Consider the following 16,165-nt stretch of genomic DNA (forward strand, 5'->3'; position numbering starts at 1 on the left):
GGTCTGCCAATGTTCCCAATCTTTTTCTCATGATAGAACTTCCAGACTTCACTAGAAAATAGACATCAAGGCATCTTTAAAACATAAATCATGAAGAATGAAAAACACCAACCATGAAAATGACAAGCACGAAGTTCCTTCTTAGGATGTAAGTTCTTTCAACTTTCTAGTTGAAAGAAGCTCTAGTTTATTTCCCTTTCTGCCTCCTGTTTTCTCTCTCTTCTTTTCTTCCCTGGAATTGAGCCCTGTGACCCCTTCCCTCTCCTTTTCAGCATCCCTCTCTTTGTTCTGATAGACTGGTTTTGGCCAAATTCAGACTTGACAATGAAAATCAAAATGACAGCCAGACTGAAAAGTACTGTGCTTTTTATTAAAAAACAACAACAAAAAAATACAATCAGGTACTGTCCAGACACATTTGGGAAGGGAATGTCTCTTTAAAAGTCCTCAGTTTTCAACATCATCATCACCATCACCATTATTATATTAATAATATTAATGTCCTTGAAATTTAAACAATATCATTTTTCTGGCTTCAGTTGTAGGAAATGTACAAAACATCAGTGGGGCGCAGGGCAAGGGGTAACCTCCAATGACGTATGTTTTATCTTTGCGACCCAACCAATAACAATTGAACAGCTTTGTGTAGAATATAGCTGGCTCTGAAAATGACTATGTCCGCTGGATAGCCAGCTCGCCCCTCTCCCATTCCCAGAACCACCCAGTAGAAGTAAAAATCACGGTGTTGCTGTCGCTAGGAGACTTTGCTCAATCAAACAAAAAAGCAGAAACTAGTTGCAGACTGTTGTCTTTGGTGCAAAGGAAGTAATTGCAGAGGGGCCTACGTCAGTGCCTCAGTGATCCATGGTCTGCTTGGATGCCCATCAAATGCCCAAGGATAGCTTCACCGTTGGACTGGTTGTATTGATGCTTTGGTAAAAATCCTGTTTTCTCTGGGCCCCATTCCTCTCTCACCAAATTGTCCCTGGGATTTATGCCCGCTTACGCCTGCCTTCCAGATTTCGGAAGTTGCTGGGTCTTAGTTTCATCTCCGCAAACTGGATTGAGTACTCATGGCCCTTCCAGTGGAACCAGTTAACACCCTGTGAAAAAAAAACCAGAGCCCTCTGGGTTAGTTTCCATTTGGACACATGTTCATGGACCATCACCATTTAGTCATCAAAACACAAAGGGGTTTGTTCCAACTTATAACCACTTGGCATTTCACAGGCAACTGTCTCTTGACTCTGTATTTGCTGGCCTGTGTGTAAAACCTTTCAAAAGGGCCAGCTGAATCTAAATTAATTCTTTACCCATCATTAGGAGTCATCACGATTTAGGCAGAGCCTTGGACAGCCATCTTGAAATAAAATGGTAACTGACATTAATTTCTGTTTTTAAGAAAAAGGGTGTAAGAATTCAGGTCAAGATGAGGTTACTGAGCAGCTGGGTGCAGTGTGTGTGTGTGTGTGTGTGTGTGTGTGTGTGTGTGTGTGTGTGTGTGTGTGTGTGTTAATTCACAGGATACTGATAGGGGTATTTTACTAAGGGTCTAGCATAGAACAGCAAAAATGAATGTGGGTAGAGTAAAAGCATTGCAGACTGACATGCAGTGTTAGGGTTGCAGAGCAGCACATCCGTGTGAGGGCTGAGGGGATGATTCAACAAGGAAAGGAGTTTGTCTCTCAAACCTGAGTTATATCCCGAGAACCCACAAAAAGGTGAGAGGAGGGAGCAGACTACATTGCTGTCTAAATGTGTGTGTCTCCGTACATATACCATGTATACACATACACACACACACACACACACACACACACACACACACACACACACACACTGTAAAAGAGATAAAGGGTCTTGAACAACAACTCCTGTGGGCCTCAGTCTCACTGCATGTGATTTGTATTTTCTTGAGCTCAGAAATATGCTACGATGGGAGTTGTACTAGACTTGGATGGGGTTTGTGGAAAAAACAGAGGGTGGGGGTCTACGCATATGAGGCTTTGGGTATGCTTCCAATATTATTCTGGGACCTGAGGAAGGTCAGCTTTCACAGGGCATGAGTATCTTTGCAAAGCAAAGGGGATTTGAAGTTCATGCCTTCTACCTAGGTCCTTCTTGCGACTATGAAGATGCTTGTGGGTCTGTGCTCTGCCAGGGTGTATATCATCCCTGTTTCCCTTGAATAGCATCCCCTTTCATCAGCTTTACAGAGTTCTAACAGCAATTTTCTCTGTGGGGAAAGTTCTAAATTTGTGACCTATTTGGACAGTGGTTCCCCTTAGACTCTTTAAGAGTTACACTGTGCTGTTTCTTAATCTTAGCTCATCTTCCATGTCATTGAGATTTCTCACTGTTTTGGAAGATAACACATTTTCTACTTCAAGTGTCCTTTCCTTATGCACATCTTGCTTCCCCAGACTTGTCAGACTACTCACCTGACTGTGATTATTGTCCCCATATCTGCCCATCAGGTTGACACGATGACAGTTCTTATACCAGAAAGCTCCTTTGTAGGACAGGGCACAGTTGGTGATGGCTGAGTCTGTGTCCTTGTCATAGGTAGAGAAGGATCTACCATTGTGATAGTTCATGGAGTCACCTGATTGAGAAAAAAAGAGAAGAAAGAATAAAGACTCCCCCCAAATCAAAGTCTTGTGAGGTTGGCAAGGGCAGAATCAAAGGCTAGAACTGAAAGATCCTTAGGAATGCTGGCACTGAACCTCAGACTAGACTGAAGATCAAAGCCGCCCCCAAGACTTATCTTTGACAGAAGCACTGTTATATGCTAAGAAAGAAGGCTGCAGGTGGTTCTGGAAAGTTCCATTCAAGTCCATCTCTTTGCCTTTCTTACTGTGACCTGGCACAGGCTGAGCTTCCTCTAAACCTTCATTTTCTCCTCTGAAAATTGCAGGCATCCCGTGGATTCTGTCTATCCCACAGCACTATTCTGATACCAGCTATGTATTTTTTTTTCTGGACAGGTAGGAGTGGCATACAAAGAGCTAAGGTTGTTGTTTATGATTTGTCTATATTTGCTTTACATAAAAGACCTATGAGGATAAGGTGAGAAATTTGCATTTAATAGCGATGTGTGAGTCAGGCATGGTGGTGAACATCTGTAATCCCAGCATGTGGTAGGCTGGGCTAAGGCAGGGAGTGCACATGTTTGAGGCCACCATAGGCTTCATAATAAGACCCTGTAAACTTACAAACAAAACAAAAATAATACCAGTGGGCATGCCCCTCATATACAAAGGTATCTGGCTATAGTCATAATTAAGACCTTTAGTCACTAAATATTGTCAGCTAGCTTGGGTATCTTGTAATTATTTAAAAAGAGTGTTTACCAGGCTGGTGCTGTCTGATTCTTACCTAAGAACTTGGTTTTCATATAGTGCTACTTAAGAATATTGTCTGGGTCCTCCTTACTCCCAAGCCATAGGGCTGTGTGCAAACAATTTAAGACATCCAAGTATTTGATGCTGAGATCTTAGAGCAAGCTATCAAAGGTCCTCCAGAGTCTTTTTAACCAACATTGATACTCATAACATACAGGAGAGTGGGCAGACATTGATGAAACTTTCCTGTGAGGCACTATCACCAAAGCATGCAGGAAGCTACAAGCTAGAAAGAATTATTCTGAGGGAAGGGAAAAACCACAGTGTACTCCTTCACCAGAGATATAAAGTGAACATAAGTTAAATCCTTGTTGGTTGGTAGATTTTCTTGCCATGTAACAAGATCCTTCCTTCTTGACATGATCTCAGCTAAAGAGGTATTCATTGTCAGGTGATAAAGTGTCAGATTTTTTTTTTTGAGGCATGTAAGCACTAAAATAATTTCCACCCCTGGTTCTCTCTCTTCCATCATACCAAATTGCCTCTCAAAGGAGCTTTGTGTCCTTTTCACTGCAACCTGGCTTTGGCACCTATTAGTCAAAGGTGAAGACTTTTTCCTTTCTGGAGGGGCTCCCATAGGGGTCACAAATCTGTCTCCTGTTTAAATAATCATAAAATCAGGCCACCCAAAGAGGCCATGGCTTACATGAGGTAGTCTGCATTCTTGACCCAGCCCCTCCTTGTTTCCACTGCTCTCCCGAAACACACACACACACACACACACACACACACACACACACACACACACACACACGCTCCTTTGTGAGCTGAAATTTCCTGAATTTTCCCAAGCCATTTTTCTCATCTTTATCCCATTTCCTAAAAGACATTTGTGATGGTTCTTATAGTTGAAAAATACCTACAGAGAAGGATACCACCTCTTAGACTTGAAAAGAATGGCTTTGTTATTAGTTTCTCCTTTAATGTGGAGCCAAAAGGCTGTACAAAGGCCACTTTAAGTCAAAGACAAAAACCTCTATCCCCTCCCAAATAGTATAAGTGGGCGTGTTTCTTGTGTACAAAGGTATCTGGCTCCAACCATAAGTAAGACCTCTAGTCATTAAATATTTTCAGATAGCCTGGGTATCACATAATCATAATCTAGCACACTAGGGATATAATTTAGGTGAAGAACAAAAGGTTGCTTGACAATCAAGAGACTAACCATGCCAGGAATGTGTGCATCACCATAGAACTAGAAGAAACACATCTTAACCTCTCCTTGTGACATCCCAATATATCAGAATTGACACATTAGCAGATTCTCAGAGACATCATATGCCCACGACAAGGAAGCATCTGGTGAAGATGGAGGCTTTTGAAAGACCATTTCCTACCACCACTCTACAACTATTTACTACCAAAGAACAAGAAACACATTTTTTTAAAATGAGAGTCATTATAATTCAACCATAGTTGACATGATTCTTGACTACTCTACATCTCAGAGACCAGATGTTGCAGATGTTAGCCCAGACCCTTTTCATGATAGCTCTTCTGGATTAGCATCCAGAAGACATTCAGATATCTGTTGATTCAGAAACAGGAGTGATGAGCGAGAAAATCCATAGGAAGTTCATGACTCCAGACTCACGGTGTAACTGCCCCATACCTGCCGTTCCACTGTATCCTTCTACCTTCAGCTTGTAGCGACTCTTGGCATCTCCAACACTGAACCTGTCATACACAGCATAGGCTGACTCCCCATGGTCTTGTAGGTCCACCCGGAGCTCATATTGCCCTTGGGCTGTGATTTTGCTCAGGTTATCCAGTCCTGTGGATGTCAGGCAATGTCTGGTAAGTAATTGCAGGTGACCGAGGAAACAGGGGAACACTCAACAGTGGGACATATTGGGCAAACTTGAAACATTCTCTGTTTGCTGGTATGATGGCAGACAAAACAAATCTCATCTTTCTGAGCCTCAGAAGAAAATAGTTCAATACCTTTGCTTATCAACTTTCTATTATAGCCTGAAGATCAAAGATGATAAGCCCGGGGACATGACCCGTACATTCTAACATTCCTAATCAACATGAAGCAATGGAGAACTTTGGGATGGGATGTCTCGGGCTCAGGCAGTGGTGCAGAGAACAATGCTCTGTTCACATGGCTTGCTTTGAAGTGTCCGTGATGGATGGCCCTGTAGTACTAACTTTGGAAATTTTGAACGACAGTGTAGTTATCCATTAGCTAGATTGTCATAGAGTAAACCATGCAATGTCCTTGAGGGTCTGTTCTGTAATGAGTAGGATGAGAATTCTGCTCTTTGCATGGATGTTCTGGGTGAGAGATTGTGACCACAAGACCCATCTCAGTGTCTGGAGCTTGAGGAAAGCAGTTCAGACCAGCACTGAGGTTGGTTCCATAATTGGTTTAGTGTCTGACTGAATGCAAGGGTGGTCCACAGGCCTGGTTTGATAATGTTTTATTTTTATGACCTGGAACATTTAATTATTCCAACATTCTTTGGCTCCTACCAAACTTCTTTCACTCTAATCCTTTCCTCTCCCCATTGCTTACTTCAGGAGGGCAAGTGACCAGGAGAACAGAAATAGGCATATCTGTCACAAACTTTCAGAATTGTATTACCAAGCCAGAATTCTTCTCTGCGGTCTCCAAACCCAGCGGCATAGGCCTTCCAGTTTCGATAGAAGTCCTCACGTCCATTTTTGCGTCTCAGGAAAACCTACGACAACATGGCTACTTAAGTAATAGAAGGGAAGAGAAGATGTCTTTTTGGAAGGAGAACACAAAACTGAGGGAAGAACTCCCATCCATCCCCAGCATCCACCATTGCTTATTTATTTGCCTTGTGATGTTGAGCACATCATGCCCCTCCCCTCCCCAAATCTTGGTGCTCTGAAAACTAGGAAAGGATAATGCTTCTTAGTTCTGGTGACATCGATGCACGTCAGCCTCTCATCACTCTTCATAATGCATCACACTGAAGCTGACAGTGGAGGAAAAGTTTGGGAGAGGGAGGGGATGAACTACAAACAAATTTTATTGATAAAAAATTATCCTATACATTTGATATGGTCATGGGATTAAAATAAGTCCTGAAATTCTTAACATGTGTCTGATAAAGAGTAACTACTCAGCCAGTACTGGCTATTATAACTAGTAGGTTTGATTGTCACTGCCATTCATAACAGAATTTCTCCTCTGCCTCTTTTTCTGTTATCCCAGAATGGCTCAAAGCTGATATTTTACAATCACCTTGAACTCCTGATCCTTCTGCCTCCACCTTCCAAATTCAAGTAGGCATTTACCAGCTTTATTCTTGGTTTTCTGTAGTGCTAGGGAGTGAACTCAAAACCTTGTACATTTCAAGCAAGTGCTCTACTAACTGAACTACGTCTCCAGTTCTTGCTTTCTACTTTCTATTTAAATAGACAATTGTGAAAGTCTTCTACATGACAAGGATTACCTTACGCATGTGTATTTGAGAGTACACATTTCCCCTCATCAAAGCCCCTGTCCCAGAGCTCTATAAACCAGTCATGATCTATAATGGTACTCACGATCCATCCACCTCCATCAGAGGTCATATCACAGTAGACTTCCAGTGCTTGAGTCTTGTCACCATTTATATAGATGGTATAGAGGCCAGAGGTGGTGTCGCCATTCAACATTGCTTGAGAGCAATCCCTAGGGAATGGATATAGGAGTCCAACTGCAGGGTGAAGAGAAAGAGTGTCTCTTAGAGTGGAGGGAGGAGGTGGGTACTTTCAGAACAGACGTTAGCTCATCTGTGCAGGCAAACAGCCCCTGCTTGTTTAAGTCTTTACTCCTCACAACAGAGCTTATATTAAACTTAACAGTAGAAGAGTCACAGTCAGAGCTAGGAATACAAACATAATATGTCAGCTTTTCACATGAGATACTTGTGAAGGAGGGCTATCTTTTTCTTAATCACATTGTGAAGATGAAGAAAGTAAGGCCCATGGAGTGTAGATGACTTCTAAGCTGTATCCAGTAGGATATGGTGTTGTGGACTGGATCTAGATGAGCTCTCATTAGCTCTGTGTCCCTTTCACTAGGATGCCTACATCTGCATTCCCCAAGCTTCCAAGCACTAAAAGGGAATTGATTTGTTTAAGAGATTTTTGTTTCAAAAATGTAAACTAGAAGTTGAAGGGGAAGTGGAAGGTTGATTCGCTGTCACGGGGTCAGATCTTAAGACTGTGCTCCTCCCTGAACCCCTTACTTGTGGTGAAGATGGTTTGGATCAGTTTGCTCCTCAGGGACCCACTCAATGCCTGGATTCTTGCTGTGTAGTGGGTGGATGGGCTCAGGTCTGCCAGGCTGTAGGAGGTGGTGTCAGGCCCCACAATGACTTCCTGTGGGCAGGAAAAAGAATCAGTTTTGTCCCAGATAGTCTCACAGTAGAGATGCTCCCTTTCCCTGGCTCATGCAGTCATATATTCACTTAACAAAAACCCTCCCAGTACCTACTGCATGCCAGATTCCAGTGTATATCTGGAATGTCTGAGATAGCAAGAGTACTGTGTAAATAAAAGTTCTGGGATCAGAAAGGCAGGGGAAGTTAAAATAACACGGAATCACTGCTTTGCATCAATTATCCCTAGTTTTAAGTGGGGGTAGGTAATGGAAGTGGGCAAAGAGAGATCACAAAACACCTTTAATGGGATGTTATGCAGTTTGGCATGTATCAACAATAAGGAGTTGGGAGGTCTGAGAGGCTTTGAACTGGCTTAAGCTGTTGATTCTTAAGAAGCTTAAGCTGATGGTAAGGTGGATTGCACAAGAGACATTGAGGCCATTTATGTCAGCAGTTCTGGAAGAGGGCTTAGCCTTTATCACAACATTTAAAACAATTTGATAACCTAGGCCTCAGCATAGAGTAACTGAATTATCACATGCTGGGGAGGCAGGCTTATATCTAGAGAAACTAGGACTCAGGCTGAGGAACTATTGAGTCAAAAGATGATGTTAATAAACCAGTAGGTGGGGCAGGATAAAAGCTTGAGCTGATGACCCAGGAGGGGCAGATGTGTGGCCCACACTAACTATGTATATGGCTGGTTCCTGGGTTCTAGACTGGTGTTTGGGCTCAGTTCCTAAGGTTCACTGTGTCTTAGATCCTCATTAGGTTCCCATTCTTATTAGTAAATGACCTTGGTGTTTGAGACTGGAATTCCTCCTCCATCATGGCAACACAAACACAATTCATATCTCTACAATTCATTGGGCAAAGTTGATTCTGTTTAGTCCATAAGTCAGTGTGGAAACCACTAGAAGGTTCTTTCCCTTCCTGGGGACTTCCTGGAGTTGTGTTATGTTACGTATATTTGTACAGTGTGGGAACTGAATTTCCCAGAAACTGAGATACTTGTTCCCAATCCATAATTTGTTGATGGCAGAGGATGGTATCATATCCTCTAAGTCTCCTACCACCTTATCCATGATTTATGTGTGTTCACTTAATGCCAGTGATCTAGTGACCTTTGTGTAGCCATCAGCTCTGGTTGCTGGGGAAGGATCAACTCTCAGGGAACAAAGCAAGTCTTATCTAATTGTCTGAGCATAGTCTTGCATTCAGCTCTCTGCCTCTGTGTTCAGTTGTCTAAGTGTGAATAGTCTGAAATGAGGCTCATGATCCAGAGAAGCACAATTCTAGACCCCCAAACCTGCAGAAGACTTTGGGGGTCTAGAAGTGCAATGCACTGTCTTAAAGGTATGGGCACTAACACCCTGAAGATTAAGGACCAGCTTCAGTTCAGACTGTGAATTCATTCACTGTGTCTCAACTCCAGAAAAGCTAGAAATGTGTCTAACTTGTGTAAACATGGCAGACCAGAAATACCAATATTCTTCTATGTGGTTTTCATATCTTATAAAATAGGAGTCAAGTATAAGGAATATGCTAGAAAAGTGAACGGGAGGGAGGAGGAAGTGCTAGGAACTTATTGGAGTGGGCAGAACCACCCCAGGCTGGCTGACATACAGGGAAGCATCCAGCAAGTTTCTGATGCATTGGGTATAACAGCTCAGCTGCCTTTGCAAGCAATGTGGTGTGTGGCTCAAGAGAGGTTCAGTTACTTTGGAAGCTTCGCATGAGGAATAGCTTGATTCACTACTCTCCTTGTCGCCTCCAAGAACAGATGCAGGGCTGGGGTTCACTCTCTAGAGCATCTGAGTTATAGTAGAGCCTCTGGATTCACGTCCACCAGGAACAGCTGGTGAGGAGATCAAGGTACCACACTGGAAGTGTGAGAGCAAGCAACACTTGCACAGTAAGAGCCTAAGCACCACGGGGTGCCTCCACAAATTGCCAGGTACACAGCAGCTGATCTCTACATCAAAGCCCAGCATCAACAAACCCTTATGTACAGCTGAACTCCTCATTAGATTCATTGTTCTTGACTTAAGTATGAAAGGATAAATTAGGATCAGAAGACATTGGGAAGAAATTCCTAGCGTGAACAGGGGAGACCAGACCACAGAAACAAAACTAATGAAATCTAGGAGAAAGGTAATATGGGTAGAGACATGTATTCCTTAGCTCAAGTGAAGCAGATCCACAGATTTCAAGGGAGATGCAGCAAAAAGTTTACTATGAAGAGAATAAGTAACCTAGCTTAGACACACAGAAAAGCTCATGGAGGAGAGAACACAGGTAATAGTAATGATAGCTATAGTTGGTCTTATCAAGTGACATTGCAAGGATGTGGTGAGCTCCATCACGGTAGGTCAGGTGGTGACACTGTACGTGGCAAAAATGCAGAAGAAGCTGTTGGTACTTTCTCAATGAAACATTAGATGGCCATGAGCTCAACTCCTAAAATGTCAAGTCTTATAAAAACACTGCTGTTGATCTTGGCTGTCTCTCAGATAGCTTGCGCCTAGTTAATGGGAGAAAGGCAAACATGCGGTTTGTGACTCACAAGATCTGGTACTACATCCAGTCTCTACAGTTTCTTTCTTTCTTTTTTTCTTTCTTCCTTTCTTTCTTTCTTTCTTTCTTTCTTTCTTTCTTTCTTTCTTCCTTCCTTCCTTCCTTCCTTCCTTCCTTTCTTTCTTCCTCTCTCTCTCTCTCTCTCTCTCTCTCTCTCTCTCTCTCTCTCTCTCTTTCTTCTAGTTGTATTGGAGTGAAGAAACAGTATCAGCTACTCCTTTCCCACTTTGATGCTTATGCAGATGTTTTGCACAGCAGTGTGTGATTTACAGATAGATACCTTGACTGTACCATCCACAGACTCATAGACCAGGAGGTATCCAGTGACCGATGCCCGGGGAGGTCTCCAGGTGAGGAGGGCAGTTTCTGACTGAACCTCAGTAGCAGTCAATTCTCTTGGGGAATCCAGGTCTGGAGAAGACAGTATGGAGCAAGTGAGCTAGCAGGTGTAGAGCACAGAGCAAAAAGAGAACTGGCCTCTCAGGTCTGTTCCCTAACATTGACCATGGCCTTAGGCAAGAATCCCTCCTCACTATAGATGGGGAAGTTGAACCATCAACCTCCAAAGTCAAAGTTTATATGAGTCTTATCACCTCAAGAATCCGAAAGACTCACACATTCCTGGGTGGTTTCTGTTGGACTTGAGGAGAAAGACAGAGCTGTGAAGATCATTACTGAACCATTGTTTCTCACTGAGAGGACTGAGGAGTGCCAGTGTTGGCCCTCATCCCAACAGAAGGGACAATCCTTTACTTCCCCAAATGCTGAACTTGTAAAAAGATCTCAATACATAAAATCCCAATGAACGTCTAAGAAAACTACCCTGAAAAATTCTCAAAAACGATTTCCCGGCCTGGAGCATGGATCATTAAATGCTGGGTATAAAGCCAGAAGGGAGTGTTTTTCCACTTACGAAGCCTTCCTTTAAATATCCTTTTCTCATCCATTGGGTCATTTCAGTTCAAGGGGAAATGGTATGCTTCTTTGGGTCTTGATTGAGTGGGCACTGGTGAATTTAACTCATACTGATGTCATTACATTGCAAGGGCCACTTAGGGAGGAAGAGTAGGGGAGGGGATGTGGTTTAAGATGCAGGCTGTGGGTGGGCAATTCAGAAAGGAGGACTTCCACCCTGGGTAATTTGGTACCTGTGGTAAATTTCGTAGCGATGGTAGAACTCTTCTGGTGACCTTTCTCTGCAAAGACACTCAGTGTGTACTCTGTGGCAGGCTCCAGGTCATGTAGTTCAAACTCCACTGTATTCCCAGACACTGTGCGGGTAATTTCTGGCACTAGTATAAAACACACACATGTGGAAGTTACCCCTTGACAAACAGCACATATACCTCCTTCTAAGACACAACCTTTCAGTGACCCCACAGCAAAGAAGGTTGGGATTCTGAGGTGACTCATACACCTTTCTCTCTTTTGAGCACTTGCATGACAAAAGGTGGGTCATATAGAGAATGACTTTTGTTTTTTCAGGCAACAGATTGGAAAGATGGGAAGATGTTGTCTCATTGTTCCATGCGGTGTGATAAACTGGCTGGAAGAGTGTACTTGAGGCACAGGAATGAGCTCTGGGAGAGTTGCAGGCAGCATCTCCAAGTCTTGGGTACTCAGGCTCAAATTCAGTTTATGCCACTTCTAGCCCCATCCCTTTCTCTCTGTGCATCATTCCTCTTACAAAGCACCAAATGCTGCCCAATCAAGGATTACCAAATTGTCTCTGCTGAGGAGTGACAGCGATGAACAATGGAGCCCACCAATGGCTTTCAGGCCTATTGGATTCATTGCCTTGACAATGAATTTATAATCATAGGAGAAGCCCATCCTGCTTTGTTAAGATTGGTAGTTCACAGGCAGAGAACTTTACCTGTAAAAACAGGAGTCCCTGGCAAACTGTCCAAGTTGGGTCACTTTGGCTCATTCTCAACAAGCCCTGCCATCCCCTCTTTAGCCAGGCCTTGAATAGTCCTGATCTAAAATTTCCATCATTCTCTACAACCATAAGCTGATACCTGGGGGAAGATGATACCATCCTCCCTGTCTCAGAAGAATTTCCTTTCAGGGAATAAACACAGAGGAGAGTGGGTGAACTGAATTTTCTCTTCCTGCCTCACCTCTTTTCTCATGAAACTCGGGGTATTGCCAGAGCTAAAGTAAGATTTTTCAGAGCCCCATCCCTACCCCTACCATGTGTTATGGTGTCCTGTAACATTGTCAGTGAAAGCCAAGTAGTCTTGAGCCATAAAATATGAAACTTGAAAAATGAAATAACAGAGTCCTCTCTAGGCTAGCTCATCATAAATGTATGAACAGGATTAGAGAAAGAGAGTCTTTTTCCTCATTTGATTTGCATTTGATTTACTTCCTGGTGGCTGTGTTTGGTTGATGGTCTCAGCAAGACTTTAATTTGCCTGCTGGGTAAATTGGTACAGATGGTTGCAAAAAAGAGGGGGAGAAAGCAAAGTCTTTCAATCAAGTTCGTTTCTGTAAGGCCCTCCCATGGCTTCTGAGAAGGCTAGACAGCCCAGGACCTCTTGATACCATCTGGTTAAAACCTGAGATTCTGGAAACCTTCTTTGTAAAGATTAGAGCTACTTTCTTGAGAGTCTGTCCTTTCCTGATGTGCTTTGAATATGAAATGTCCCCACAGGCTCATGTGTTTGAAAACTTTGTTCCTAGTTGGTGGCCTTGTTTAAGAAGGTTTCAGTATAGTGAGGAGGTAAAGCCTAATTAAGGAAGTGAGCCACTTGAGGTGGGCTTTAAGTTTTTATCCCTGGCCCCATTTCCTGCTTCCTGACTGTGGATACTTTGTGACCAGTAGCTTCCTGTTACTGCTGCCAGTACTTTCTTGATATGCCTGGAGTTATCTTCTTGAATTAGAGTCCAGAGTAAACCCTTTCCCTCTCAAGTTGGCTTTTAGGTCTCAGCAATGAGAAAAGTAACTCAAGAGTCTAGCAAGGTGGGACGGGTCAGCAAAACATGCAAAGCTCCAAATGTGTCTGGTTTTCATTTTTCTTTTCACTTGAATGGCTTAGCTAAGTCTTTTGAGGATACAATGGAGCTAGGCAAAGACATTATTGGCTCTTACAGTACAGTTTTGTCAACCCCTGCCATATTGAAGGGGGAATGGGAGGAGTTTGCAGCAAGACAAACCTTCATCATAGTGTAGAGAATATGGGACAGGACCTTACCTCTCTCCCCTGTGTAGGAGATGACATAACTGTCTACAGTGGCAATGGCTGGCTGCCACATGGCCAAGGCTTCTGAGTCTGTGATGTTGGCTGTCAGAAGGCCAGATGGACCATCGAGAGCTGGAAGAAATACAGGAGAAGAGTTCATCATGTTAGAGGATAATATCAGAGGACACTTGCTTTTATGGGTTCAGAGTCAGGCTCGTGGAACAGGCTAACGTGGCTTATATCACGACTCCTTTCCTTGTCATTGTGTCATTTTAGGTCTCTATTTCACTACCTGTAAAATGGGCATGATAGTACTGGCTGGCTTTTTCTTTTTGACTTGTAAGTGGTGCTATGGGTAGGCAGTTCCTGAACAGAGCTTAATGTGTGAAAAGGGTTATTGTCAGGACTCATGTTGTTCTTTTGTCCATGAAAGGAACATAAACAAACATACATAGAGGAAACTTGTATGGTTACTACTGCCTAAGGCTTTTCTGGACTTTGGTTGATATCTTTATTTAAGGGGATCTTATAGGTAATAATGTGGAGATCTCTAGGCTCAGATTCTACTGTGCCTTATTTTCCTGTGCCTCTATGACTTTGGAAAGGCCACTTCACTGAAGGACGTCTGTGAGACATGATAGGGGAAGCACTCAGCATTTGTTATTAATGATATACCTGTAAAAGATTTTAGTCTGTTATTTCAATCCTTGGGATGAGGAAGCAGGAGGATCATGAGTTGTTGGCACACACAAAGAGTGTCTCAGACAATGACAAATGTGTATTAATACAAGATATGTATTTATCTGTACAGGGTGTGTACATTTAAGTGCAGCTGTTCAAGGCTTTGGTTATGGATTCTAGGAATTAAATTTGAAGCCTCAAATATGAGCAGTGTATGCTCTTAAAATAAAACTATAAACCATTTCTCTGGCCTTTGGGGTTTGTTTTTCAAATGACCTGTATTGTCAAAGGATAATCCAGGGGTCTTAATCTCTGGGTTCTTTTAAGGGAGAATATTGCTTGCTCAGTTTCTTCCTTAAAAGTTGACCTGAATGTGGGATGTCATTCTTCTTACTTTTTGTAACAATAATTTAATTACTCCCTCAGGAGTCTAGGAGACAGGGCAGCCATCAGAAGCAGCTCAGCCCACAGACTGGTACCTACGCCTCAGGGAACTGGCTGAAGAGTCGGGAAGTAACAAACCAGTATCAGGGAGTCAAAATTATTCCCTCCAAAGTGTCTTCCTTATTCTTTCATGTGTACAGATCCTTCTTTGACTGGTCGTGACAATGAGGCCTTGGGAGGAGACACAGCCAGCTTTTGTATCTTCTGCTGTGGAGAATCATCAATGCAAGATTTCTTAGGGTAAACAGAAGCCCAAGTGGACAGTGGACAGGACTTTGAGTCCAGATGGGATGTTTTAATTGTACATTACCAACTCTTGTATGGAAGTAGTATATTTTTGAAATTTTCTGGGAGGCCTATTCTTCGGATCACTGAATAGACTGGGTTGGACAATTTGTTCTATCTCAAAGGATAAATTGTTTAGGGACAGAGACTTCTGAAGCAAAATTTTCCACTTCATTCTCTCACAAAACAACCATTATTCTTAAATTAGATTTAAATAGGAAAACAACCTTCATTTTAAATGCTTGATAGGGTTGGTCCGAGTAACCCTTGTTTGTCTCCACATTTCTAGTCATGTTGCTTTGTAATTTCCTCATATCTCAGGTGCCTCTTCTACAGGCTGGGAATGAATACTGCAGTGAGGATAAACTGCGTTGGATTTGTCAACAGTGCCTTAATTGTAGCAGCTGACAAACAGAGGACAATGCGGCCATAGTTCTCATCATCCCATATCTGCGGAAGCACGTGTTCTGGGGGTGTTCACGGGGTGTTCACAATGCTTCCAGGCAATAAGGAGAAGGAGTGAGGTGACAGTTAAAGATGTCTTTATGCTTACTGACACCTTGCAACACTGATGCAGGAAGCAGAATCGTGCCCATTTTGCAGAGAAGTCCATCGGACCTTAGAGAAATTAACTGACAGCTCACATGGCTAGCACATGGGAGATTTAGGGTCTCAGCTCATATGATTCCTCTACTCCACCCCTTTCCACAGTAGCAGAAAGAATGGAGGCTAGAGGGCATTCGGGATGTCTCTGGGGCAACCCAGGTTTTTAGTGGATAAGGATAAGCAAGAGGGAGGGGCTGGATGCTCTAATTCCAGCTTATTTTCCACTGAGACTCCAGAAGCAAGCTTTTTGCAATTCTCAGTTATGAGTCATCATGCTGAGGGCAAGGATGAAACACTGATCAGGGGGTACACACCTGTGATTAGAGACCCCGAGACCGGATCACTTTCTTCAAATCCCTTCATGGCAATCACACTGACGTGGTACTCCACTCCAGGGGTGAGCCTCACCAGTCGGGTCTCAGTATCCGTCCCATCCACGGTCACCATGGATGGGGGACCTGGAGATTATCAAAAGCAAGATCAGGGGAGCCTTTTCCACACTTCCTTGTCATGGCCTCCAAACCGGGCCTCCCAACTTGGAAATGAAGTTATATCTTTATTCAATTTCATTCTCTTGAGTTCCTCTCCTTTCATCCCACCCTCTGGCATGAAGGAACAGACCTTACTTTTTGTA

At 43.0% G+C, this 16,165-nt stretch overlaps 1 protein-coding gene across 11 annotated transcripts in view; it reads right to left on the reverse strand.

Moving 5' to 3' along the window:
• Positions 1–349: 349 nt before the first annotated feature.
• Positions 350–16,165, reverse strand: part of Tnc (tenascin C) — an 84,858-nt gene continuing 69,042 nt past the window's right edge. For all 11 annotated transcript variants that reach the window (XM_008763754.4, XM_008763755.4, XM_008763756.4 and 8 more), the window contains 10 exons: positions 15,846–15,989; positions 13,528–13,647; positions 11,476–11,619; positions 10,608–10,738; positions 7,616–7,748; positions 6,930–7,081; positions 5,995–6,091; positions 5,017–5,178; positions 2,442–2,605; positions 350–1,103 (listed from right to left, as the gene is read on the reverse strand). In XM_008763754.4, the coding sequence (XP_008761976.1) occupies positions 993–1,103; positions 2,442–2,605; positions 5,017–5,178; positions 5,995–6,091; positions 6,930–7,081; positions 7,616–7,748; positions 10,608–10,738; positions 11,476–11,619; positions 13,528–13,647; positions 15,846–15,989 (1,358 nt within the window). In that variant the 3' untranslated portion in view covers positions 350–992. The remainder of the gene's footprint in view (positions 1,104–2,441; positions 2,606–5,016; positions 5,179–5,994; positions 6,092–6,929; positions 7,082–7,615; positions 7,749–10,607; positions 10,739–11,475; positions 11,620–13,527; positions 13,648–15,845; positions 15,990–16,165) is intronic.

The sequence above is a fragment of the Rattus norvegicus genome, chromosome 5, assembly GCF_036323735.1.
Source record: "Rattus norvegicus strain BN/NHsdMcwi chromosome 5, GRCr8, whole genome shotgun sequence".
NCBI lineage: Eukaryota > Metazoa > Chordata > Mammalia > Rodentia > Muridae > Rattus > Rattus norvegicus.